The following is a 26,021-nucleotide window of genomic DNA, read 5'->3' as shown; positions in this document are numbered from 1 at the left end:
CGTCATAGTTAAAGTGTTGACCACCAAGGACAGATTTTAGGTGTAAGAAGAGATGTAAGTCGCTAGGAGCGAGATCCGAGCTGTACACAGGATGATCAAACGCATCCCAGTGGAATTCCCATAAGAGTTGTTTGGTCACATTCGCCGTGTGAGGTCGAGCATTATCGTGGCAAAAAACAACACCTTTTGACAGTAATCCTCGGCGCTTGTTCTGTCTTGTGTGGCGTAATTTCTTAATGATCTCGCAGTAACCGTATGCATTGATTGTTTGGTCTCATAGTAAGAAATCAATCAGCAAAATGACTTTTCTGTCCAAAAAACGGTGCACATAACTTTTCGAGGTGTCAGGATTAGCTTAGGCTTAACCTTGGTAGGGGATGAAGTGTGCCTCCATTACACTGATTGCCGTTTCGTTTCAGGGGTGTCATACGATACCCAAGTTTCATCCCCCGTGACTATCCGAGAAAGAAAACCATCGCTTTCTTCACTGTAGCGTGTCAAAAACTGAAGTGCGCTGCCCATCAGTTGTTTTTTGTGTTGTTCAGTAATAATTTTGGATACCCAACGTGAGCAAAACTTTCGAAATTCCAGTTTTTCATTAACAATTTCATGAATTAGTGAGCGTGCGATTTGCGGAACTTCTATAGCAAGGGCACTAAGTGTAAACTTACGGTTGTGCTTAATCTTCTCTTCAGTTGTGTGAACCAGTTCATCAGTAACCGCAGACGGGTGCCCACTTCGTTCTTCATTGTGCACTTGATCACGTCCTTCATTGAACAGTCTGACCCATCTTCTAACCATTGAATCACCATAGCATTTTGTCCTTAAACGTAGCAGATTTTCCGACGAATTTCCTTGGTTTAACTTTCTTTGCCTTTAGAAACCGAATCACCCATCTGATTTCATACGCGGCGGCATTTTCAATTGCGGCTGACATTATAAAGAAGCACTGCAAAGCACACGTCGGCAGCAGCGATCTGGAAATGGCGTACTTGTCTTCTCCTTGAGTCAGACTAACTGCCGCGCATGCTCGGAACTGCGATCGTAGCGCTGCCGCGGATAGAAAAAGAAACGGAACTTACTTTGTGGGCGACGTGCGACATAAACTAAAGTTTGTAGGCGTTTTTATATTTATGAAGGATGATGTGTGTTCAAATTTCGCGCCAGTCGCGTAAGAGCGGCGATAGCAGCGCCACTATGAGAATGCAAATCAGATTTGGTGTAAACACACGCTGCTCAAATGTGTGTGAAATCTTACAGGCCTTAACTGCTAAGGTCATCACTCCCTAAGCTTACACACTACTTAACCTAAATTATCCTAAGGACAAACACACACAGCCCGAGAGAGGACTCGATCCTCCGCCGGGACCAGCCGCACAGTCCATGACAACAGCACCTAAGACCGCTCGGCTAATCCCGCGAGCCAGTACACGCTGTAATGACTGTGAGGATCACTTATCTTTGAGATTAGACATAGTGAGTTGATGTTAGTCAAGAATGACTTTAAGGCGACAAAGGCGCCGCTATCAGCACCTTGCTGAGTTTGAACGAGGAGTCAGATGTCCCTTCTGCGACACTGCACAAAGACTTGGCAGGAATGAAGCCACAGTACACATTTGCTGAGAGCGACGCTCAAGAGAGTGTACGGCCGCAAGAAGACTGGGCTCCATACAGCCAAGTGTCACTACCGAGACGGAAGACCATCGTATTGGACGTTTGGCTCTGGCATCTGTAACAGCAATCTGAGCAGCAGCTGGTACCACAGTCACATAAACAATTATTACAAATCTGTTACTTCGAGGACAGCTCCGAGCCAGACGCCCTGAAGCGTGCATTCCACTGACCCCAAATCACCGCCATTTGCGACTTCAGTGGTGTCAGCCGAGAGCTCATTGGAGGGCAGGGCGTCTGTCGTGTTTGCTGCTGAAAGCCGATTCTGTCCCGGTGCCAGTGATGGCCGTATATTGATTAGAAAGAGGCCAGTTGGGGCCTACAACCAACCGGTCTGCGTGCTACACACATTGGACCTACAAGTGGAATTGTGGTCTGTGGTGCGATTTCGTAAGACAGCAGCAGCTCTCTCGTCAATCTCGTGATTAGACCTATTGTGGTGCCATCTATGAACAGCATTCCAGTAGGAGTTTCCCAACAGGATAACGCTCGACCGCGTACCGCTGTGGTAAATCAAAATGCTCTACAGAGTGTCGACACGTTGCTTTGGCCAGCTCGATCACGAAATCTGTCTCCAATCAACCACCATCGGACAACTCCAAAGTCATCCACAAACAGCAATAAACGTCCTTGTGTTGACCGACGATCTGCAACAGGCATGGAACTCCATCCCTCAAACTAACATCCGGCACCTGTACAACACAATGCTTGCTCGTTTGCAGGTTTGCATTCAACATTCTAGCGGTTAGTCCGGTTGTTAATGTACCAACATTTTACATTTGCAATAGCTTCTCTCCCACTTACATTCACTTGTGCAATGTTAATCACTTAAATATGTTACCTAGACCAATGTGTTCAAGAAATTTCAGTACTCTACATTAATTATTTTCGGTGTTGCGATTTTTTTCCGTCAGTGTACGCCAGTAATCAAAACACAAGACATTTTCGTAGATTCGTCGACCTGTAAAAAGCCTTTGGCAATTCGAAACCGTGTGTGATGTTTGAAATTGTGAGAAAAATAGGGGTAAGCTATAGGGAAAGACGGTAATACATAATATCAACCAAAATTAACAGGGAAGAAGAAGAACGAAGGACCAAGAACGAAGTGACCGGTTTAAAAAGACAGAGACGTAGTTTTTCGCCCCTACTGTTCATTCTGTAGATCGAAGAATCAGGACGAAAATAAAAGAAAGGTCCAAGAAGGGTTTCGGCGCGGATAACCACACCTTCTTCGGAACACACTGAAACTACAAACTGCCTAAAGAGGCATGGTCCAACATTAATACAGAACGCCCAAAAGGGCAGAAGACTCGCATAAAATGTAAAATAAACGGTACGTGTGTACCACGTCAATAACTGTACTTAGCTCAAACGTCAGAAGCGTGCTTCCTCACCCCAGCCAACGTTCAGTGGGCCGTGGGCTCTCAGGTAAACTGAGGCGGCGCCGGCAGCTAGGCTGTGAGAATGTCGGAAAGGAACACGCATGCGCAAATTGAGAAATCCTCTTCTTCCATGTGATTGGCATAAAATGTGTTACGAAAATGATCCGATGAAAAGGTCAAAGGCGCCGGAAGTTAATTCGTGTGTAGGTATAATGTCCTAGCTCGAGGACAATTTTATAGAACTGTAGAATGTGGATAGGCTGAAACTATATAAGTGGGATAGGAAATTCCACGGATGGTCAAAACGCACGCAGAACAGGCAAAATACCATCAGCTAGTTAAAACGTAAACGGACCTCATTACATGTAAATGTAACAAGATTTATTACGTGAGGTTCATACGTATGATGCCACCACGCAAGTCGAGGAAACAGACCGCCTGCGGTAAACATTGGAGGAATTAAACATGTTAACGACTCACTTCAAACTAAAGTTTACATTAATTAAATATAAATACAGATAATGTGACCACTCACTTATGAAATACTGTTAAAATCCATCAATTAATTTCCGAGTTTTCTCGGGGTCATTTAGTAATGGTTGTCTAGAAGGTATACAGGGAGACCCAGAAGTCGGTTCACATTTGAAAGTTCAATACTTCACAGTGCAATGTAGGTAGGAAGGTAAAAATTGACAGATATGCTTGAAACGACATGAGGTTTTATTGGAACCAAGAAAAGTGCACAAAATGACCAACACATGGAGCTTCTTATGATACAAAAGCAGTTAACTATAAAAACAATTGATTTTTAGTAAAAACGATATTCTTTATAACAGATGCTGAGCATGTCGGCCGTCATTCATCAGCAGTACCTGTAGTTGAAGGACAATGTTGTTAACAGCACTGTAGAGCATATCAGTAGGTAAGATGAGAAACTGCCATCGGATGTTGTCTTTCAGCATCCCTAATGGGATCAGACGATCACGATAGACTTGCGATTTCAGGTAACACCACTACCAACAAACAAATGGATTGAGGTCTGGGGACTTGGGAAGCCATTTTCTGTGTGTCTATGTCCAAGCGTGCGTTGTGAATCGATCCCATCACCCAGGGTAGGCTTGAGCTAGTATCAAAATGTGGGTCCACCCCCTGTTATATCTGAAGTGGTGTCTAGATGTGGATACACAGCTGCGTCTGGGACAGGGTTCGAAGTTGGATTCACCACACGTTATATCCGGAACAGTGTCTAGATGATGATCCGCAATGCGGTACATCTGAGACAGATTTTGAAGGTGGATCCATATGCGAGAGGACTGGGTCGAGTTTATTGGAGCCATCCAAGACGCACACATGGACAAAGACATACAGAAGATAGAGCAAATGCAATGCATCTGTAGAATATATGGTTGTGACTGATTGGGTGCATTCGAGTATAGTACTAAGCTATAGCCGGCCGGCGAGTCCGAGCGGTGCTACGCGCTACAGTCTGGAACCGCGCGACTGCTACGGTCGCAGGTTCGAATCCTGCCTCGGGCGTGGTTGTCTGTGATGACCTTAGGTTAGTTAGGTTTAAGTAGTTCTAAGTTCTAGGGGACTGATGACCTCAGAAGTCCCATGACCTTAGGTTAGTTAGGTTTAAGTAGTTCTAAGTTCTAGGGGACTGATGACCTCAGAAGTCCCATGACCTTAGGTTAGTTAGGTTTAAGTAGTTCTAAGTTCTAGGGGACTGATGACCTTAGAAGTCCCATAGTGCTCAGAGCCACTCGAACCAACCATTTGAACTAAGCTATACCGTCCGACTAATGTGCTGTTCTGTCTTATACGGAAGAAAAATACTCACGAAGGACTGTCTCCATCTTTCCCATGGACATCTAGCACACAATATAGCGGGAATGGGATGATCACGGGCCATCATCGTGGATCTTTAAGAGAATAAAAGGAAGAGCAGCAGCCGGCCGGTTTGGCCGAGCGGTTCTAGGCGCTTCAGTCTGGAACCGAGCGACCGCTACGGTCGCAGGTTCGAATCCTGCCTCGGGCATGGATGTGTGTGATGTCCTTAGGTTAGTTAGGTTTAAGTAGTTCTAAGTTCTAGGGGACTGATGACCTAAGATGTTAAGTCCCATAGTGCTCAGAGCCATTTGAACCATTTGATAGGAGCAGCAGGATACCTTGGTTTGTTCTTATTACTGGAGAATCTAGACAATATTGTTAAGAAATATCGGTAATATAACTTGCATTGAAGATATTAACCTCTTTGGCAGGATGAATTTAAATGTGCTTGCATCCCCTACAGAATCGTTTCACGAAGAGTATTTCGCTATTTTCGGGGCTATAGCAGTGTCGAAAATAACGTGCAAGTGGTTGAAATCGAGACTTCGCGATTGGTAATACGCATGCATAGTCTCTGTATGTATGTGTGTAGAGCTGTCAGCAGCGGACGGTTGCGGTTCGAATGCATAACTTGTTATCTGGTCGTCTATAAATTATGCTGCTGGGGATACGCACTCTGTACGTACAGAGAAGGGGAACTCTGACGTTCGAGGATGCTAAGTGCAGTCGACACACTCTCAACCAACTTACTATTAGGATAAGATGGTTGTAGATGTCCTGACACAGTTGTGGGAAAGTATCATAGTTCGTAGGTATAAACAGAAGTAGCGAAGTTTATCTGGTAGGCAATAAGAGCATATACTTCTGGGAAAAAGTATCAGAGCAGCAGCAGAAATCAACACTGTACACATGCCAGTTCGCTGTTGCAGGTCCCTACGTGGATGAGTGGAAATCAAACGAATAGAACTGTGCCAGACTTTGCGCTTCCATCGAGTGCATCGCACATGAATCTGCAGACAAGCTCTCTCATGTGTTGCAGCAATACATGAATATGTTTTCAGAATACGAGTTTTCAATGTGCACCTCTCGTTGAGCCTCATCTAGGTATAAGGCGAGTCTTACTATACCTTTCATGATTTTCTATCCAAAACGCATGCATGTAGATCAGCGGGAAGAGATGAATTCTTAAGATTTTTTAGTGGGTTGGTGTATTAGAAACGCAAATATCCTTGTATAAAATCAAATAATGCATGAGTATGCCAGCAATATGGCCATATATGTACGGAAAACTACCGAAAAAATACGAAAAATAACATAAAATCAGTAACACTCGAAGAAAACCTGCTATAATTACGACAAATTGGTGAAATATATGTAAAATTGATGGAAATATGTAAAACCGCGAAAACTTGCAAAATTACGTAAATTGATTGGAATACATAAAAACAGAGAAAAAGTACCAAGAAATGTGGGGAATCGAGGTGTGTTTGGAGTATCCGGACACTCAAGAGCGAGAAAAGCTTAAAAATTATGCTCTGTCTTCATTCTAAAAATTATGCTCTGTCTGCATTCAGTTTGAACTCTTCCCCTCCCCCTGTAAACTACTTGGTCATTCCTTAATTGTTAAGGAGAAGAATTAATGCATTTATCAGACTTAAGCCATTCCCTAGAGTGATTTGTAGGAGAGTGGAGTAATGCCATATATATCACGTTAAACAGTGTGAGGAAGGTGTACTCGAGGGATGAGACCAGGACTTCTTTGTGCAAGAGGAATGCTTTTTATTTCTATTACCTCGCACTTGTTGTGATTAGCACCTTCTGGCGATGGTCAACTCCAGAACAGTAATCATGTACTTGACTGCAAAATGAGGAAGCAATGCTCTTTGAAACGGAACACTGAGACATCTGATACCCCATCATTGTGGAAGATGAGATTAGCTGTGTATGTTATCACCTTCGGATAGCCATTTGAAAAAGCTCTACATGCTACAAGCTGTTCCAGTTTCCATGTGCTGTGATGTCTTCCACATTTTTTTCAATGAGGAACATTGCCTCTATGTTTTGTTGCTACCATCCTGTGTGTTGTGGGAATTGCACAGTTTACACCATGCAATGTTCAGCTTTCTATGAGAGCATATGGAACGAAACATGTTAACGCTGGTTTAGCTTCTAACACAGGTCTTGAAGTCGTGATAGAAAAACAAAATGTATCGCAGTGTACAGAGCTGTAGTCATACATTGCTGTGATGTGTTACAGCTGAGAAACAACGTGTTAAAGTCTTTATGAGAGAACAATACAAGAACCCTCTCTTGTGTCTTGTGATTGACAGTCTGTTGGATATGGTCTTCCTGCAGTACAATAGACAAAACTTTACACAGGTCTGACAAGCGACTTCGACCACTGACCACATGCTACAGTGGAGCGATATGTGTATATATGATACTCTCGATGTCAACATGCAGACGGTATTTTTTTTTCTCGATATGCCGGAAGAGGGAGAAGTGGTAAAATCTTATAGGAAGTTCTATCACAACGAGTGGTATAGCTGGTTAAAGTCTGGATGCAGATAGTTCTGTCGGAACTACACCGAATTTGCTAAAAAACTAATAGAAATCAGCTGTATCTATTCCCATGTAATCATGCCTGCTTTTATTATTATTGTCACGATTGCGTGTTTGAAAATAGGTGTTACCGCAAATTCTGTGTTATTTCCTACTTCATAGCCTCTAATTATAATGTAGACACCACTTGAATTATAGCTCGTTGTCTTATCTAGAAATGATAGTGTTTTTCCCGACATGTGAGTAGATTGCGTGAAACACACTATGATGATCAAATTGCTTACAAAACTAGAATGCAAGAATCTAATACTGTTGTGAATGACTGTCTGCTGGAAGACAGGAACTTTACAGGCAGATCGGTAGAGGGAAGTTATTGAGCAAAAATGTCAAATGTAAGCATGCAGACAGAATTTGTTTCCGATGTATCTGAAAATAGAGACGATGTCAAATCTTATAGAAGGTTCTGTTGCGTAAATGGCAATGTGATATATCATCGTTTTGGTAAAACAGGACCTGCCATAGTATACAAAACAGCATCTTCAAAATGGTTCAAATGGCTCTGAGCACTATGGGACTCAACATCTGAGGTCATCAGTCCCTAGAACTTAGAACTACTTAAACCTGACTAACCTAAGGACATCACACACATCTATGCCCGAGGCAGGATTCGAACCTGCTACCGTAGCAGTCACGCGGGTCTGGACTGAAGTGCCTAAAACCGTACGGCCACCGCGGCCGGCTAAACAGTATCTTCATAGCTTGTTGTTGTCTAACGCAAAATGATTGTCTTTTTTCTGATGTGTGAACAAATTACGGGAAAGGCTGCATTCTCTAATTTTATTTCACGTGTCTGAAATGTATGATCAAATAAAAGAAATTATTGAGATAAAGAAGGGAGACGAAAATTTAATAGTCATGGGTGACTGGAATTCGGTAGTAGGAAAAGGGAGAGAAGGAAACGTAGTAGGTGAATATGGACTGGGGCAAAGAAATGAAAGAGGAAGCCGCCTGGTAGAATTTTGCACAGAGCACAACTTAATCATAGGTAACACTTGCTTCAAGAATCATAAAAGAAGGCTGTATACGTGGAAGAAGCCTGGAGATACTAAAAGGTATCAGATAGATTATATAATGGTAAGACAGAGATTTAGGCATCAGGTTTTAAATTGTAGGACATTTCCAGGGGCAGATGTGGACTCTGACCACAATCTATTGGTTATGACCTGTAGGTTAAAACTAAAGAAACTGCAAAAAGGTGGGAATTTAAGGACATGGGACATGGATAAACTAAAAGAACCAGAGGTTGTACAGAGTTTCAGGGCGAGCATAAGGGAGCATTTGACAGAAATGGAGGAAAGAAATACAGTAGAAGAAGAATGGGTAGCTTTGACGGATGAAGCAGCGAAGGCAGCAGAGGATCAAGTAGGTAAAAAGACGAGGGCTAGTAGAAGTCCTTGGGTAACAGAAGAAATATTGAATTTAATTGATGAAAGGAGAAAATATAAAAATGCAGTAAATAAAGCAGGCAAAAAGGAATACAGACGTCTCAAAAATGAGATCGACAGGAAGTGCAAAATGGCTAAGCAGGGATGGCTAGAGGACAAATGTAAGAATTTAGAGGCTTATCTCACTAGCGGTAAGATAGATACTGCCTACAGGAAAATTAAAGAGACCTTTGCAGATAAGAGAACCATTTGTATGAACATCAAGAGCTTAGATGGAAACCCAGTTCTAAGCAAAGAAGGGAAAGCAGAAAGGTGGAAGGAGTATACAGAGGGTCTATACAAGGGCGATGTACTTGAGGACAATATTATGGAAATGGAAGAGGATGTAGATGAAGATGAAATGAGAGACACGATACTGCGTGTAGAGTTTGACAGAGCACTGAAAGACCGGAATCGAAACAAGGCCCCTGGAGTAGACAACATTCCATTGGAACTACTGACGGCCTTGGGAGAGCCAGTCCTGACAAAACTCTACCATCTGGTGAGCAAGATGTATGAGACAGGCGAAATACCCTCAGACTTCAAGAAGAATATAATAATTCCAATCCCAAAGAAAGCAGGTGTTGACAGATGTGAAAATTACCGAACTATCTGTTTAATAAGTCACAGCTGCAAAATACTATCGCGAATTATTTGCAGACGAATGGAAAAACTAGTAGAAGCCGACCTCGGGGATGATCAGTTTGGATTCCGTAGAAATGTTGGAACACGTGAGGTAATACTGACCCCTACGACTTATCTTAGAAGCTAGATTAAGGAAGGGCAAACCTACGTTTCTAGCATTTGTAGATTTAGAGAAAGCTTTTGACAATGTTGACTGGAATACTCTCTTTCAAATCCTGAAGGTGGAAGGGGTAAAATACAGGGAGCGAAAGGCTATTTACAATTTGTACAGAAACCAGATGGCAGTTATAAGAGTCGAGGGACCTGAAAAAGAACCAGTGGTTGGGAAGGGAGTAAGACAGGGTTGTAGCCTCTCCCCGATGTTATTCAATCTGTATATTGAGCAAGCAGTAAAGAAAACAAAAGAAAAATTCGGAGTACGTATTAAAATCCATGGAGAAGAAATAAAAACTTTTAGGTTCGCCGATGACATCGTAATTCTGTCAGAGACAGCAAAGGACTTGGAAGAGCAGTTGAACGGAATGGATAGCGTCTTGAAAGGAGGATATAAGATGAACATCAACAAAAGCAAAACGAGGATAATGGAATGTAGTCGAACTAAGTCGGGTGATACTGAGGGAATTAGATTAGGAAATGAGACACTTAAAGTAGTAAAGGAGTTTTGCTATTTGGGGAGCAGAATAACTGATGATGGTCGAAGTAGAGAGGATATAAAATGTAGACTGGCAATGGCAAGGAAAGCGTTTCTCAAGAAGAGAAATTTGTTAACAACGAGTATAGATTTAAGTGTCAGGCAGTCATTTCTGAAGGTATTTGTATGGAGTGTAGCCATGTATGGAAGTGAAACATGGACGATAAATAGTTTGGACAAGAAGAGAATAGAAGCTTTCGAAATGTGGTGCTACAGAAGAATGCTGAAGATTAGATGGGTAGATCACATAACTAATGAGGAAGTATTGAATAGGATTGGGGAGATGAGAAGTTTGTGGCACGACTTGACCAGAAGTAGGGATCGGTTGGTAGGACATGTTCTGAGGCATCAAGGGATCACCAATTTAGTATTGGAGGGCAGCGTAGAGGGTAAAAATCATAGAAGGAGACCAAGAGATGACTACACTAAGCAGATTCAGAAGTATGTGGGTTGCAGTGGGTTCTAGGAGATGAAGAAGCTTGCACAGGGTAGAGTAGCATGGAGAGCTGCATCAAACCAGTCTCTGGACTGAAGACCACAACAACAACAACGTGTCTGAAATGTTTATAATATGCATTTGCATGATAATGTATTTACAGACACTGATTTAAACACGAGGGACGCTCTGAAACTACGTAATTTGTCCATCAAGCTGAAAGAAATCACTTAACACATACTTTTTTTCCTTTGGAGTTTAAATTCGCTCTTTTTCTTTATTCCAATGTCAGTTTTGAAGCAATGAGGACATTGTGCAACGCAGGGTGGACATGTATAGGGTATGTGTAGCCCAACCTCTGCAGTTTGGTCATCTGTGATTGGCAGCGGTGGCGTAGCTTTTTTTTTTCACATCTCTGGACGTCGCAAAATAACAGGAGGCAGGTGGCAGAGAGAGATGTGAATTGTATTCCGCAGTTGAACATAAAAATATACAGATTTTGCCCATGAAACTAAAAGAAAACGGACCGAGGAAAGAGGTCATTTATTATCGTCACAGTTGTGGTTTCCTGTGCTCGTTCATAAGAGATGCGTTGACGTTAAATACGGTTGTTTAGTTACAATGAAGTGTTTTTCCCGCAGAACCGCGTGCTGCCGCAGATGTTGGGAACGGGCCTACTGTGTTTGTGTGTTGTTCCAACTAAGGTACAGTTACACTTTGACGTCATCTATCTAGATTTGTTTAGTGGGTGTACACCATTTTGTGTTAGTGAAGGGCCGATGCCTGGACCGTCGCCCCAAGGCAGGCTGGGTGCGACCAGCAACCGTGCACATGTCCGCCGGTGGTATGCCACAAAGAAATGCGCCGTGTGTGGTAGCAATTGGCTGTTTGATAACAGCTTGTGTCTCCACTCTAGGTGGAGGAGGCCAGGGCGGGAGGTGGGGGGGGGGGGGGGGTGAGGGGTGGTAGGAGTCTCTATAATTTCGCTAGTTTCTGACTGTACAGCGATGAGAATGCACGTTCAACTGCTGCCCCTCTCTCCTGTTGCAATCTTTGGGGATGGCGATTTTCCCCAGTACATGTGTTGCATTAAGACCCGTCGATTACAAGTGCAGCTTTTCTATTCACAACCATTTCAATGTGTAATTAGGGCAGAGAAGCATTTCCCATCAGCTGAGGCAGTGTATATTGGCTTCATTTAGCTGGGCTGCAGGGTGATTGTTGAGCAATGCAGGCGGAGGCGTCTGTAGTGAACTCTGACTTCAAATAGCGATAGCTGCAGTCGTCAGTTGTAGGCTTACAAGTGATACACTTATATCTCTCTGTCCAGCTCCAGCATCTCATCAGCTGAACATATTTCCGACCAAAAAAGTAAAGAGAGTGCCTTTCACTTTAGTCTTTTTTCCACCAGCTTGTAGGTAAGGGGTAGAGTTTGATTACGTCTGCCATTAGTTTCGAGTGATATTGTGAAATTTTTTTCTTGGAGGATAACACCAGTTGTGTGGCATCATCAATTTTTGAGCTGTATTGTGATTTTAGACACTCATTGTGTAACACTGTGCATACAGTTGTTTAATTTGCGCTGATGTTTATAATTAATTGCGTAATTAGGACCGATCTCTACTTCAGCTTCCCAACCAAAACAAAAAGTACAATAACCTCACCTTCCTCTCCTGCATCTGGGCGGTTTCCATGTGTCGGGGGGCGACTTGGGTTTTCCTTGCAGGACTGTGGTTCGAGTGCCAGAAAGGGCACTGCCATTTTTAATTTCCCACCAATTCCCGGTTAGAGGATGGGGTGGGACTTCAGTACAGCCCTGGGACAAAGAAATTCTTATCACTTTTGAAATTTCCCCGGAATTCGAAATTCGCACCAAAATTCGAAATTCTCATCAATAGGGGAGGTGGGGAGTGGGTAGGGATTAGGAGGGGAGGGTTCGGGGACCCATGTGCCGCCTGAGGAAAACACATGACGTCATCTAATGGCGGGGGTGTGGTGGTGGTGGGGTAATTAATTGATCAATTCAGTTAATTTACATATCAATTTGATATCAAAATCGTGCTTAGATCCCCTACCCTACTACTGGTGGTTGTAATAAATTGCATGAAATAAGTAAAAGGAATTGTTCTTGAGTTCCAAAGTACTATCGGCATTCCAACTGGCAGAACTACTGTGTGTCGCGAGTTAAAAAGAATGGGGCGCAATTGGCTATCAGCTGCTCGTAAAGTGCACATTTCTGTAGTGAGTGCTAAGCGGCAGTTGAGGTGGCGTAAAGAGCGACGCCACAACACAGTGGGTGACTGGAAACGAGCCATTTGCAGTGACGAATCACACTGTTCTCCGTGCCAACCCGACAAGAATTTGGGTTTGCCGAACGCCTGTAAAACGATATTTGCCAACCCATCATGTGTAGCGCGAACGGTGAAGGACGGAGGAGGTTATGTTACGGCATGGATATGTTTGTGTGGTCAGGGTGTGGTCCACTGACTGCACTTAAGAGAACGTGTAATGTGGAAGGATATGAACACATTTTACAGCACCGTGACTGCGTGTTGTAGAGTAACAGCTCGGAGACAATGACCGTTTGTATCAGCATGGCAGTGCCCCCTGTCATAAAGCAGCATCTTTGAGACAGTGGTTCATGGATTTTGACGTTCCTAAAATGGACTGTCCTGTCCACTGTGAGGCAGTGGTTTGTGGACAAGAACATTTCCAAAATGGACCGTCCTATCGAGAATTCCGACCTGAACCCAATTGAACGCTTCTGTGATGAGTTAGAACGTCGACTTCGTTGCAGAACCCAGCGTCGAGTAACACTACCGTCTTTGGGTTCGGCTCTTGAGGAAGAACGAGCTGCTGTTCCTCCAAAGATATTAAGACGCCTCTTTGAAAGTGTCCCCAGCAGAGTTCAAGACGTCATTCAGGCGAAGAGTTGACACACGCCATATTAACGTCCATGAATTGGAGTCCGGGTACTTTTGATCAACACATCTACCTGGAGGCTGAATGAAAACATTCGTTTAAATTAGGTAAACGTGAGAGTCTTGTGTCAGTCGGTTCTTTCACATTAAGCGAAACAATTGAAAGACGGAGAACGAGTGAGAAACATTCATACAGCCGACGTGGCCGCAGAGAATGGTTTCACTCGGTTGTTTCGTTGGACTCGAAACCGCAACTGAACGAAAAAAGAAAACAATCGATTGGTTAATAGATTATTAAAACCAGTTGGTTACCCCGTCACTACTAGTGGGTGAGCTGTAGGTCAATGCAAGGTGAGTAGCTTTAATAAACTGTGTTCGGATGACTTTCTCACTCTGTCAAAATTGTGGAAGCCCATGCGCTTTATATGTAACGTGCGAGGTGCGAAGTTCAGGCGCACAGTTCGTCTGCCAAAGAACTGTCGTACCAGCGAGGATAGGAAAACGCTAATATTGTACTTTAGCGTTAAGACCCACAGAACCACTGGAGATTGTTTTTTTTTGTTTGTTTATACCGTACAAATCTGAATTTTCTCTCAAAGTTTCTAAGTAGAGTTCGAATCCGTCCTGTATTTCGACACGCTTGCGACAGCATGCGCTACCAGTATGTTTCAAAACGCGGCGCAAAGAAACAGGATTTTTCGGGGCCTCATACCGCAAGCTCTGTTGGTCATAGAAAGGTAGGGTTACGTGTTTTTGATAGCCTTTGGGCTAGGGACTAATTGTATACCCAACAGAAGGAACGTTATACTGGAACTATCGTACAGCACACGGTCAAAGTTTTAATATTACACGCACCCTCCAGCGCAGGCAAATAGAGCAAATCGCTTGGTTCTTTTTGCTTTAGATGTGGTCTACGGTGGGCCTTAAGGGGCTTATTGAGGTACCATTTATTTCACGGGCGGTTCCTGAGAAAACACGGAAAAAGCGGTTTAGCCATTTTTTGCCGTCAGTAGCGGATATCTAAATAGCTAACCACAGAAAATTGCTCAAACTTTACCCGTGTGTTCTCTAGGCATTTATCTATCAGCGCCATCTTCTTGTTTTCAAAAATTATCATGTTTGTCGAGATACACCTCAGTTGTGGGTACAAAGACACAGCCGCGGATTTCAAGACGGATATGCACAGTAAATAGCTTGTCCATTATAATTATCCGAGCTGTTATGCCGTGGTCGGTTGATGAATTCTGAGTCAGTTCCCAACGTTTCGTCTCCGACTGCGGGAGAAATCTTCAAGGGGGTCCATAGCTCGATGGAAGGTCCAACACACCCACTGGCTCGAGTAGGTGTTGGACATTCCATCGAGCTACGGACCCCCTTGAAGATGTCTCCCGCAGTCGGAGACGAAATGTTGGGAATTGACTCAGAATTCATCAACCGACCACGGCATAACAGCCCGGATAATAATAATGGACATGATAATTCCGGCCGTGAAAGTCTACATTTTAATAACAGTAAATAGCTGTAATTTTTATGATATATTCCTAAGATCCCGATCTCGAATAGCCTTGAAAATTGCCTTGATACCTTTATTCTTTTCGGAGATGAGGAGGTTCAAAGTTGCCCTGTTTGCACTCGTAAAATACGCAAGTAAAATCCTGTCTGAGGCGGAAACGTAGTTTATAGAGTGACGTAACGTGTTGTAATACTGAAGTGATGTAAAATTTTTGTACACATAACATCCGGCCTGAGGTTTAAGATTAGCTTTGTGTTATTTAAATTTCGCATAAGTAAAAGCACTCCGTCTTCAGGCCAAAGTGGCCCATCGGGACCATCCGGCCGCCGTGTCATCCTCGGCTGAAGATGCGGATAGGAGGGGCGTGTGGTCAGCACACCGCTCTCCCGCTCGTTGTGATGGTGTTCTTTGACCGGAGCTGCCACTATTCGGTCGAGTAGCTCCTCAATTGGCATCAAGAGGCTCAGTACACCCCGTAAAACGGCAACAGCGCCCGGATGGTCATCCATCCAAGTGCCGGCCACGCCTGACAGCACTTAACTTCGGTGATCTGACGGGAACCGGTGTATCCACTGCGGCAAGGCCAGGCCGTTGTCTGTCACATAAGGAAAGCACCAAAATTTTAGTGACTCGTGTAGTTGTTTTCAGATGAGTGACATGTCCTCCTGTAGCAGAAAAAAGGCAAATCTACTCATTTTTAAAAGATTCTATCTGAAATGTGGTATACCAGCTGTCTCATTCTACATTCCTGTGGACCTTTAAACAATTTCCTAAAAATTTTGGCATGCGGACGTATTTGCGCTCTTTCGTACTGAGATGGGAGAAAGTGGTAGTGGGCAAGAGACGAAAAAGTAATAAATACTGGAAGAGAGTAGAGGGTGGTTGTAGTACAGAAAGAGCAAAGGAGACAGTAGCAGTGCGAGACAAAGAGAGGGAGACGCTGGCTGTCAGACATATTTGACAGTGACACAACAGCGCTAGGAGAAAGTGAAGGAGGTAGTGACAGTGAGAGGGGAATAGAGAGGAGGAGAAAGTGGAAGAGGGTGAGAACCATTGATAAAGAGAGACCGAGGCTATGAGAGTAACAACGAATAAGAGAGAGACAGAGACAGTGAGAAGAAACAGCAGCATTAGGAAGGAATAAATGAGATAGTAGCAGTGAGAGAGAGCAAGCGGCAAACTGTGGCAGTGAGAGGAAACAGTAGTAGTAGGACAGTGAGAGGAGACGGTTGTAGTAGGGCAGAAGGAGGGAGACAGTGGCTAGGAGACAGTGACAGAGAGATGCGAAAAGAATAATGACAGTGAGTTGGGCTGAATGAGTGAGTGAGAATGGACAAGTGACGCTGTATGGGTATCAGCGACTTACAGCGATGTACTAGTGGGTGTGAGCGAGTTACAGTTAGGGGAGCTCTTATGAATGAGAGGAAAGCTGCATGTTAAAAAGAACGCAAATATGTCTGCATGCCTAAATTTTTTGGAACATTTTTAATGGTTTGGAGGAAAGTCGAATGAGGCAGCACTTTTCAAAGTCTTTTAAACAGGACCACATTTGCCTTTTTTTGTGTTCCAGCATTTTTCCGCCGGCCTGGTGACCAGAATCTCTCACAAGATGTCACCTTTGACAACTACGTAAATGTATTCTCTTACCTCTGTATTTTTTAGTCCATGACTACATGAGCTATTTTGTCTGTAACAAGGCAGCAACATTAGTATTTAACGTGCCAGCGATGAAGAAATCATTAAAGATGGAGCGCAAACCTTATTGTACTAGTCTATGGACTCTGCAGGGAAACGGGCGGCCGTTTCAGACGAAGCATTCGAACCTTCGTCTCGTTGATGTAGGGAAAAAATACGAAAAAACATCTGAAGTAACTGCCATAATTGTCAGTATGAATAGATTTCACTAGTCATAATTTATTCTTACATACTTCACAGAAGCAGCTTGCACTGATTACATCTATCCATTAGTATATGACTTGCCTCTTTGCACATCCTGAAGGTCGTCCTTCGTGATGGGATCCACGCAACATGATGTGTGAATGAATCAAGAAAACTTAGGTCCGGCGAGAATCTGAAGCGTGTTCCTCACAAATTGAAGTTATATGTCTCAGCTGATGAACTACCATCTAGTTCAATTTGTCTTCATCTCGTAAAAACGATGTTATAAAAACTTATATACGAGGAAAACTCCCGAATTAAAAAAAATCTTACGATTGTAGTCTGCCTGTGCCAAAAAATGTGGACTCCTTGTTGTGTGGGAGCAAGATAATTAGTTGAGGATGGACGAGCAGACAACTGAAATTTCTTCATGGCATGGTATTGTGTGATCATTTGATCAGATCTCGCCTGGAAATGACGGTACTAAGTGTAAGACAGGTCCTGGGAGAAACCATGTGGGACAAGGAAACAAATGAATCAAATAAATCGACAAGAAAACAGTGGGGAATTCAAGACAAATAAATGGACGAAGATAAGAAAAAGAAATGGGAAGGACCACGTGGAAAGGATGGACTCCACAAGACCAATTAAAATTTGTAAACTAGGACAACAGAAAAGAAAACGAGTGCCCGGACGACCACCCAAAGGATGAGGTGGCAGCTGGCCGAGCACATCCCCGGGATGGTGCCGACAAACGGGGGACCGCTAAGCCTGGAACATTGTGTAACGTGTGTGGTGTATATGTGACTTTCGTTTCCGTCTCTCAAACTGCGATACCCAAATATCGCGCAACAACAGCACAGAAAATGCAGCACCTGGTGAGTGAATTTTGATTAAGGTTCCTTTGCAAGGACACGGACAATTCTGTATTTATTTTGTTATTGTTATTATTATACTTTCAGTACGAGTTCTACCTCTGATTAAAGATTTTGTTCAACACGGTGACTTGAACACGTAAGTTTAGGGGTATAAACAATAATGCTTAAAAAGTCGGAAATGTTTGCTAAAGAATCTATGTACCTGTAGAAACAAATTCCACGAAGAATATGATGCCCAAAAGTGACCTGACAAAAAACGCGGGACGGTAACATAATCTCTAGTGGCATATGACCCAATACAAGGCTAAAACAGATGTAGATAACCAAAACTGTAGTGTTCTCTGAGCCTTATTTATTAGCCGCAGCACACAACTCTCCTATATTAAATGCTGTTTACAAGTCGCAATTATACAGTTATGTGGAAATTACAGTTCCAGCATTTATTTATTTTAAATCATCTCTTCATTTCACCTGTTAACATTACTAAAAGCTGTGAAAACAATGAGGGAAATAGACATTAGAATTATACGAATACTGTGGCTACTTGTGACAACACAGCTGAAATGAACGCTCCTTGATTACACTTCTACAGATGCCTCATGTGTGGCGAATACACTGTGGTGAACACACAGCGTGCTGATTCTTGCACTGAGCTCCTATGTGTCATCAATCCTATCGGTTACGTGATGAATTTATCTGCTGTTCTCCTCCATACAGTTCTTCAGGAGGCTGTACTATTGCAGTCTTGTCTCAGAAAGAGTATCCTCAGTCTTTGTAAAAGGGTCTCATGAAATAATCATGTGGCTTATTGGTCGGTGGATCCCGTACGTATTGTTTGGCCACCTAACGCAGGTCTTTCTATTTGACGCCACTTCAGCGGCTTGCTTCGATGAGGATGAAACGTTGATGAGGAGGACAACACAACTCCTAGTCGTCGAGCAGATGAAATTTCCGACCGGCCGAGCATCGAATCCGAGCCCACTCAGCTGTAGCTGAGGCCGACAATGGTCCTCTGAATCTCTCCTATACGTATTCTTGTTCTGTAATACGCGTTTCTCGTTTAACCATTACATTGTGTGTAGCCAACACACAAGAACTACATTGCCTAGCACTCCAGCGAGCCCAGAACATTAGGTTTCCATTGGTTTCTTGACATTTTTCTGTAGCCAAGTAAGGTGTAATCCAAAAACAGTTTTGAAATGTACGACTATGTACGTTCTTCAATTAACCTAACTTTTTTTCAAACGTTCCCATACATTTTGAGGGTAATTGGAAAACTACCCTGTCAGTCTCTAACGTATCCCACATTCTCCGTCATGATTTGTAAAACATTTTGGCGATTCTCTTTCTTTGCCAATTAGTTTTGCTATCGTGTTCCGAACAAATACTCAGTCTTTGTGAGTATTATCTAGTAACAACAGCCTCTTGATGTGTACATGGGTCTTGAACTGTGTACTCCCACATCGACGACTTTATGCATCATTCTATTGCGATATTGTATACCATTGTTCAGTCCATTTTCGTTGATGTATACCGAAATACTCGATTACTATTGCCTCTGCACTGCAATATTATTAACTTTCAATACGTGATTTGTTTCCTCTAGCAAGAAATAAGTCGAATGCAGCTATTAGCAGCACTTACTACTAAGAATTTCAGTGAGTTTTATGACATTTTCTGCATATGTTACATGCCATTTGTCTTGACAGCAAAATTACGTGTGTCTAATTTTTGTCCATACGATATACTGATCAACATATGGAGCCCTGAGGTGTTTTTAATGTAATGATGTCATTTCCCTATTTTTTTAAACTGTTATAGAAGCTTTAGGGATTAGCAGCTTCCTGGAGGTCAAAATATATTAGAATTTAGACGCTATGAACACAACGAATGCATTCGACAATTATCAGAATAATTATTGTGTGTATGAGAGTCACGGCGTACTGGGTTAAAAGTAAGACTGTTACCACCGTACACTGGCGCTCTGTTCAGATTCTGTTTTCAGTTTCTTAAGGATAAGAATAATTTTCATCTTCTTTTTCGTGGGAGATAATATATTACAGGAGGCAGCATTGCATAGTACAGGTTAACTAAATCTGTAGAGTAATAAGAAAGACGCTACAGGTACACTGTAAGTTCCGTGCAGTTGGCCAAGTATTTAATAGCAGTGACCAGTAAAATTGGAATAAATAGCTCGAGTGCAGCTAAAAGTACTTCAAAACACCGGTTGCTTGTATACGGTGAGTGTGGTCTTATTTTATGGACAAGTCGCCGTAGACGAACGCAAAGGTCTCCACTGTACTTCAGTAATGTTTTCACTATCCATTGTATCACAGAATAGAGCATTCAGTGTTTTCATAAGGGGTATTATGGAAGATCACGCGTGAAAACGCCGAATACTCGATGCGTTGCAAAAAAATTTCCATCTTTATTCATTGTTGTTTTCGGTGCAATCCAAACTAAGTGTAGTTCTATTTATATTAACCGAAATCTCCTAGTTCTAGTTGTATCACGAAAATTAATTAGCACCTTTATTTTTAACGCTTAACATATTTAACGGCAACTGCCATAGCACTGGCTAGTGCTGTCATCTGTATAGCGCGCCGAGTAACAGCTTGTGTTGGCAAGCCTGCTCGTCGTGCATAAAATCTTTGCGTTTAGTTGTAAGTTCTGTGACCAGAACCTATCGTGTTTCTGACACATCAGTCGTGAAAGGAAGCTGGTCAAAGTGACAGGGAATAGTGAAATTTTGTGTTGCGTGCCGTATTCGCGCGTGAAAAAGAAAATGTTTAGTTGGCTTAGTAAGAATGATTGTAAGACACAAGAAGTGTTTGAAACTGTTGCAGAAGGGCTCAAGAAAATTTATAAAACGAAGCTATTACCACTGGAACAGCAGTACCATTTCCACGATTTTCATTCACCTCAGTTGGATGATCCGGACTTCGATGCCAAACCCATGATACTGCTTGTTGGTCAGTATTCGACAGGTAAAACTACTTTTATCAGATATCTCCTGGAACGTGATTTTCCGGGTATACGTATTGGACCCGAACCAACGACTGACAGATTTATAGCTGTCATGCATGGAGAATCGGATGGTGTTATTCCTGGAAACGCACTTGTTGTTGATCCAAAGAAACAATTTCGTCCCCTGACGAAATTTGGTAACGCGTTTCTTAACAGATTTCAGTGTTCCATGTTAAACAGTCCTGTACTTGAAGGCATTTCACTTGTAGACACGCCTGGAATATTGTCCGGTGAGAAACAGCATGTTGATAGAGGCTATGATATCACAGGTGTTTTAGAATGGTTTGCAGAGCGTGTCGATCGCATAATTCTTCTTTTTGATGCTCATAAATTAGATATTTCAGATGAATTTAGGAGGTCTATTGAAGCCTTGCGTGGACATGATGACAAAATTAGAATAGTCCTTAATAAAGCTGATATGGTTGACCATCAACAATTAATGAGGGTTTATGGTGCCTTGATGTGGTCGTTGGGAAAGGTCTTACAAACGCCTGAAGTAGCAAGAGTGTATATTGGCTCATTCTGGGATCAACCACTGAGATATGACGTGAACAGAAGATTATTTGAAGATGAAGAAAGAGATTTATTTCTTGACATTCAGTCACTGCCAAGAAATGCTGCCTTAAGGAAGCTTAATGATCTTATCAAAAGGGCTCGGCTAGCCATTGTTCACGCATATATTATTAGTGAGCTCAAAAAGGAAATGCCCCCAGTTTTTGGTAAAGACAGCAAGAAAAAAGATCTCATTAAAAATTTGAATCAGATCTATGAACGTTTACAAAGGGAGCATCAGATTTCACCAGGGGATTTTCCTGACATGAAAAGGATGCAAGAAAATCTTGCTCATCAAGATTTCAGTAAATTTCAGTCACTGAAACACAATTTGATAGATAATGTAAATAAAATGCTTGCTCAAGATATATCAAGACTGATGGCAATGATTCCTCAAGAAGAGCAGCTACACAACCATATATCTGAGAAACCTGTTGAGAATGGAGCTCTGGAAGGTTTGGAGGACACAGTGACACCATTTGGCTACAGAAAGGGTGAAGGAGTGGATGCTGGAGCAGGCGAGCCTGACTGGATTGTTAATAAAGATAGGTATAAATATGACCAAATATTTGAATCATTAAGTCCTGTGGATGGTAAAGTTACAGGAGCAAAAGCAAAAACTGAAATGGTGAAATCCAAACTGCCAAATTCAGTTCTTTCAAAAATATGGAAACTGTCTGACATTGATAAAGATGGTGCGTTAGATTCAGATGAATTTGCCCTTGCAATGCATTTAATTGCCATTAAAGTGGATGGTCATGATCTGCCATCAGAACTCCCAAGTCATCTAGTGCCACCTTCGAAGAGGAGCTTCAACTGAGTGTGTCTCAGCATGTAAATACAGCAGTTTAATTGCGTTGGTTGTCGTAAACACACTCTCTCAATATCAAAGGTACACATCAACAATGTTCTAAGCTGTTTTATAGTTTTGCATAAGTTTTAAAGAGATTTTAATGACTGGCACTAAAAACTTGTCAAGGAAAATACAAAAGTTACACTCTGCTAGCAGATATTGTGCTTTAGTTCCCATAATGAAAACTCAATGGTCTGAGACTGAGTCAGCACTCGGACATTTCATTTGGAAAGATTTAATATGGGTGCAAAAAGGATTTTTAAACAGGTGTACAGCTTAGTTTTGTAAAAAGAGTATGTGCTCCATCATTGAGTGCTGTGATCTGGTGATACTTAAAGCATTAGACAAGCCATAATGAGTACTGTCTATGTGAAGAATGAGTGAAACTTATGTTTAAATAGTAAATTTCAGATTGTAAAAATTTCTGTTCACTAGTGCCCTTCCTATAAGAATATATATGCTTATTTCCGTTATTTGATATAACTTGTAGATTGCCAGTGTACTGGTAAAATTCTGAGTAAATAATGTTTCTCTTGTTATGTTTTCTACAGATTATATTTTTGTTATTCATAATTATGAAGATTATTGTGTATTCTCTTACTGTCACTATACCATGACGAGTTATTGTATTAGCCTTTTGAGGTATGTTACGCATTATTGTAAATATTTTTAGAAGAATATTGTTGACTGATAGATATATTTAGTCGTAAAGAACTGCTCAGAATAAAGTGTATTACCAAAGCAAAATTTACAGGAATCTCAGTGATAAATAAGTTTAAAAAAGAATGCTGCAAGGTTGGTACTTTTTTTTTAAGTGTGTGCTACAAGTATGAAACAAGAGTCCATGTATAGACTCTTGAATGAGCTATTGGCATAAGTGGTGACATCCTTGATATCTGAGCAATGGACAGCCAAAAAGTACCTGCGCTTTTTTGAATAAAGAGAATGAGAAGTAAAAGTTTCCAATGTGTTGTTCTGCTCATGTTTTAGGCTGCCATGCTTTCTCAGTTATTTCTCAGTAATCTTCTTTTCTAAGAACTATATGAATTACTGCATAATTCATTGGCATGTAAGTGATGCGGTCTTAAAATGTTCTTAGCAAATTATATTGCTAATCTAGACATATTAAGACAATTCGTCAAGATGAGGAATTCATAATCTGTTTTATATATTGTTTCCATCGCAACATATTATCGCCCCATTTGTGAAGCTAAATTTAGTGTGATAAACATTTGAATATAATATTTGCAGAGTTTGTTGTACATTTGATATGTTGTATGGGCTATAGTAAAATTTAGTGAAGCATCATTTTGTAAAGAAAAACGTTGAATTTTGGAGCAGTTCTGGTTTCTCGCTACATAATTGTGTGTGTGTGTGTGTGTGTGTGTGTGTGTGTGTGTGTGTGTGTGTGTGTACTGTCACATAAAGTACTGGTACTGCTATAAAGGCATGATGGTTGTCTAATAATCATACTGGAATTGTCTTTAGATTGTCAGAACCTGATATTTTTTAGTAATTTTTTAACAGTGTGTCTTCTGTATTTGTGTTGCTAGCAAATAGGCCTACTCTTTAAATATCACTTTATTGAGTTTTAGCAAATATTTTGGTCATATTAGATAGGTGTTCCAACATACTTCTTGCATATCTGTAGCACATTTTTCAAATATCAAGCCTACTGATTATGTGATAGTTCAGTAATGTTGTAGACAGCAGTTGATAGTAGTGATTGTATTTTTAGTTACATTTTATCATATTAGTTTCACCAAAACTCAATCTGTGAAACTGTAGCATCTGGACCTGTTGCAGTAACAGAATAGATAGAAAAGATACTAGAGTTGCCCTTTCTTATGAAAATCACTCGACCTACCATACTATGAATGTTATCATATATTTGGCCTATCAGGCCTGATGTAGTACTTTCCAACACAGTTTTTAAACTTTGTGTTGCACTGGCATTTTTGTGTTGGTGATACTTTCATATGTATGAAGTATGATCACATCTTCTGAATACATGTTGTTTGCATTATAGTCAATAAAATCTAATACATTTACGGTGCTCACTGTGTGTGTGTGTGTGTGTGTGTGTGTGTGTGTGTGTGTGTGTTTTTCATAGATTCATAGGTATTATGAAGAATGTAATACAATGATTGGAACATTGTAGTATGTGAATCCATTGCTAAAGATGGGTGCTGATGACAGCCCAATTGTGCACCCAACAAAACCAAACATCATCATCCATTGCTGAAGATTTCTTCACGTTAGCTTTTGTGTAATTGTGGTACGAAAGCACAAAATATTGAATCTCCTGTATTTTGTATGATTATTTGAGATATCAAGCCAAAGATTGTAAAATTTATTCTCAATAAATTATTTATTTATTTAATACTATGTTTTAATGCTATCCTATTTGCTCATTAGCATTTCTTTTGATACTATCCTAGTGTTTGTAACAAAGTACTACAAAAACTACAGTTTATACATGGAGAGAAGTGTATTAGTTGATATTAACAAATGAACGTGCTCAATTAAAGAAGCTTCATTTTAATAGAATTCTGGAGAGCTATATGTAACAACTTGTAAATTTATTGGAGCAATGTGGTATTCATGTACAGATTGTTTCTGTAAATACTGTCGTTACTGTGGTAACTGAAAACAGAAATTTCTTCAGAATTGGTGGGGTTTCGTATCTCAGTTCTTGGAGCAGAAATTATTTTCACATGACTTTGCTCTGCAAATAATGTATCCAGTAAATCTGCAAAATATTACATGTTGTTTTATTTAGTATTCTCAGAAAACCAGTTGTCAGCGTGTTTGGGAATTTTCTAATATGTTTTATAATGGCAAGAATACATGGATCTTGGAGAGTAGTGGACACTGCTGATATACTGAATATAGAGGCAAGGATTTGAAGAACATCTTCATAATAGCTGCCTTAATCCAATAACATAAAAATTTGAAAGACGTATGTAAGCAATTTTTGGTGCTTTTTCTACAATTTGGTGGGGCTGCACAACAAAATAGTGAGTGCACAGTAACTGATATGTTAGTTAAAGGTAAATGCAATTGCACTACTTCAAGGTACACAGCTGTTTGTCATTGGACATTACAGATTTTAAAATGTTGGATTGAGACCCCCCAGTCATAACTAAACCTTTTGTCAGTGCAGACAAGTACAGATGTGGTGTGTCCAGAATTACCAGTTCCGTCTTTTGTTCATTGTAAATGTGTGTTTACTTTCACTAAGAAGCATGTACATTAATGTAACTTCAAAGTTGACAGTACCAGAATAGGCTGTTCTCTGATCTTTTGTTGTTCAGCTGTCAATTGTTCTAAGACAGTGTTATACATCTTACGTGGTAACTGACATTTGATAACCAGTAACTTTGTCATTGTATGTGATGCATAATGCTCTTGATATTATTTAGTTTGGGACACCATTTTAAAAAATGCGATAACAAGTTTCAATTTGATTAATGTGTTATTCTTTTCAGAGCTATTTATTTATTTACTATTAACTTGTTCACATAAAGACCACTTCTCATGGGTAGGAGTAATATCATTCTATAAAATGTTTACCTCTGACAGTTAGCTAGGACCTTGTGCAATAAAATGATACAAGAATATTGCATGTATTAATTGTAGTTTTTCTAGAAATGGAAGAGGATTGCTAACATATTTCTCACTGCATAAACTTAAAG

At 41.2% G+C, this 26,021-nt stretch overlaps 2 protein-coding genes across 3 annotated transcripts in view; both read left to right on the top strand.

The window, feature by feature from the left end:
* The window catches only part of LOC126357744 (ATP-binding cassette sub-family C member Sur), a 546,341-nt gene that overhangs the window by 240,075 nt on the left and 280,245 nt on the right, over positions 1–26,021 (top strand). The window lies entirely within an intron of this gene.
* Positions 20,540–24,706, top strand: LOC126357770 (EH domain-containing protein 3-like). The gene has a single exon (XM_050007485.1). It carries the CDS (start codon positions 20,677–20,679, stop codon positions 22,288–22,290), a length of 1,614 nt encoding a protein of 537 aa, XP_049863442.1. The 5' UTR covers positions 20,540–20,676; the 3' UTR covers positions 22,291–24,706.

The sequence above is a fragment of the Schistocerca gregaria genome, chromosome 1, assembly GCF_023897955.1.
Source record: "Schistocerca gregaria isolate iqSchGreg1 chromosome 1, iqSchGreg1.2, whole genome shotgun sequence".
Lineage (NCBI taxonomy): Eukaryota > Metazoa > Arthropoda > Insecta > Orthoptera > Acrididae > Schistocerca > Schistocerca gregaria.
The sequence above is the reverse complement of the archived record's forward strand: the minus strand, read 5'-3'. Positions and strand labels throughout refer to the sequence as shown.

Coding starts and splice junctions, on each gene's coding strand:
- LOC126357770 (XM_050007485.1), top strand. CDS start 20,677: ATGTTTAGTTGGCTTAGTAAGAATGATTGTAAGACACAAGAAGTGTTT.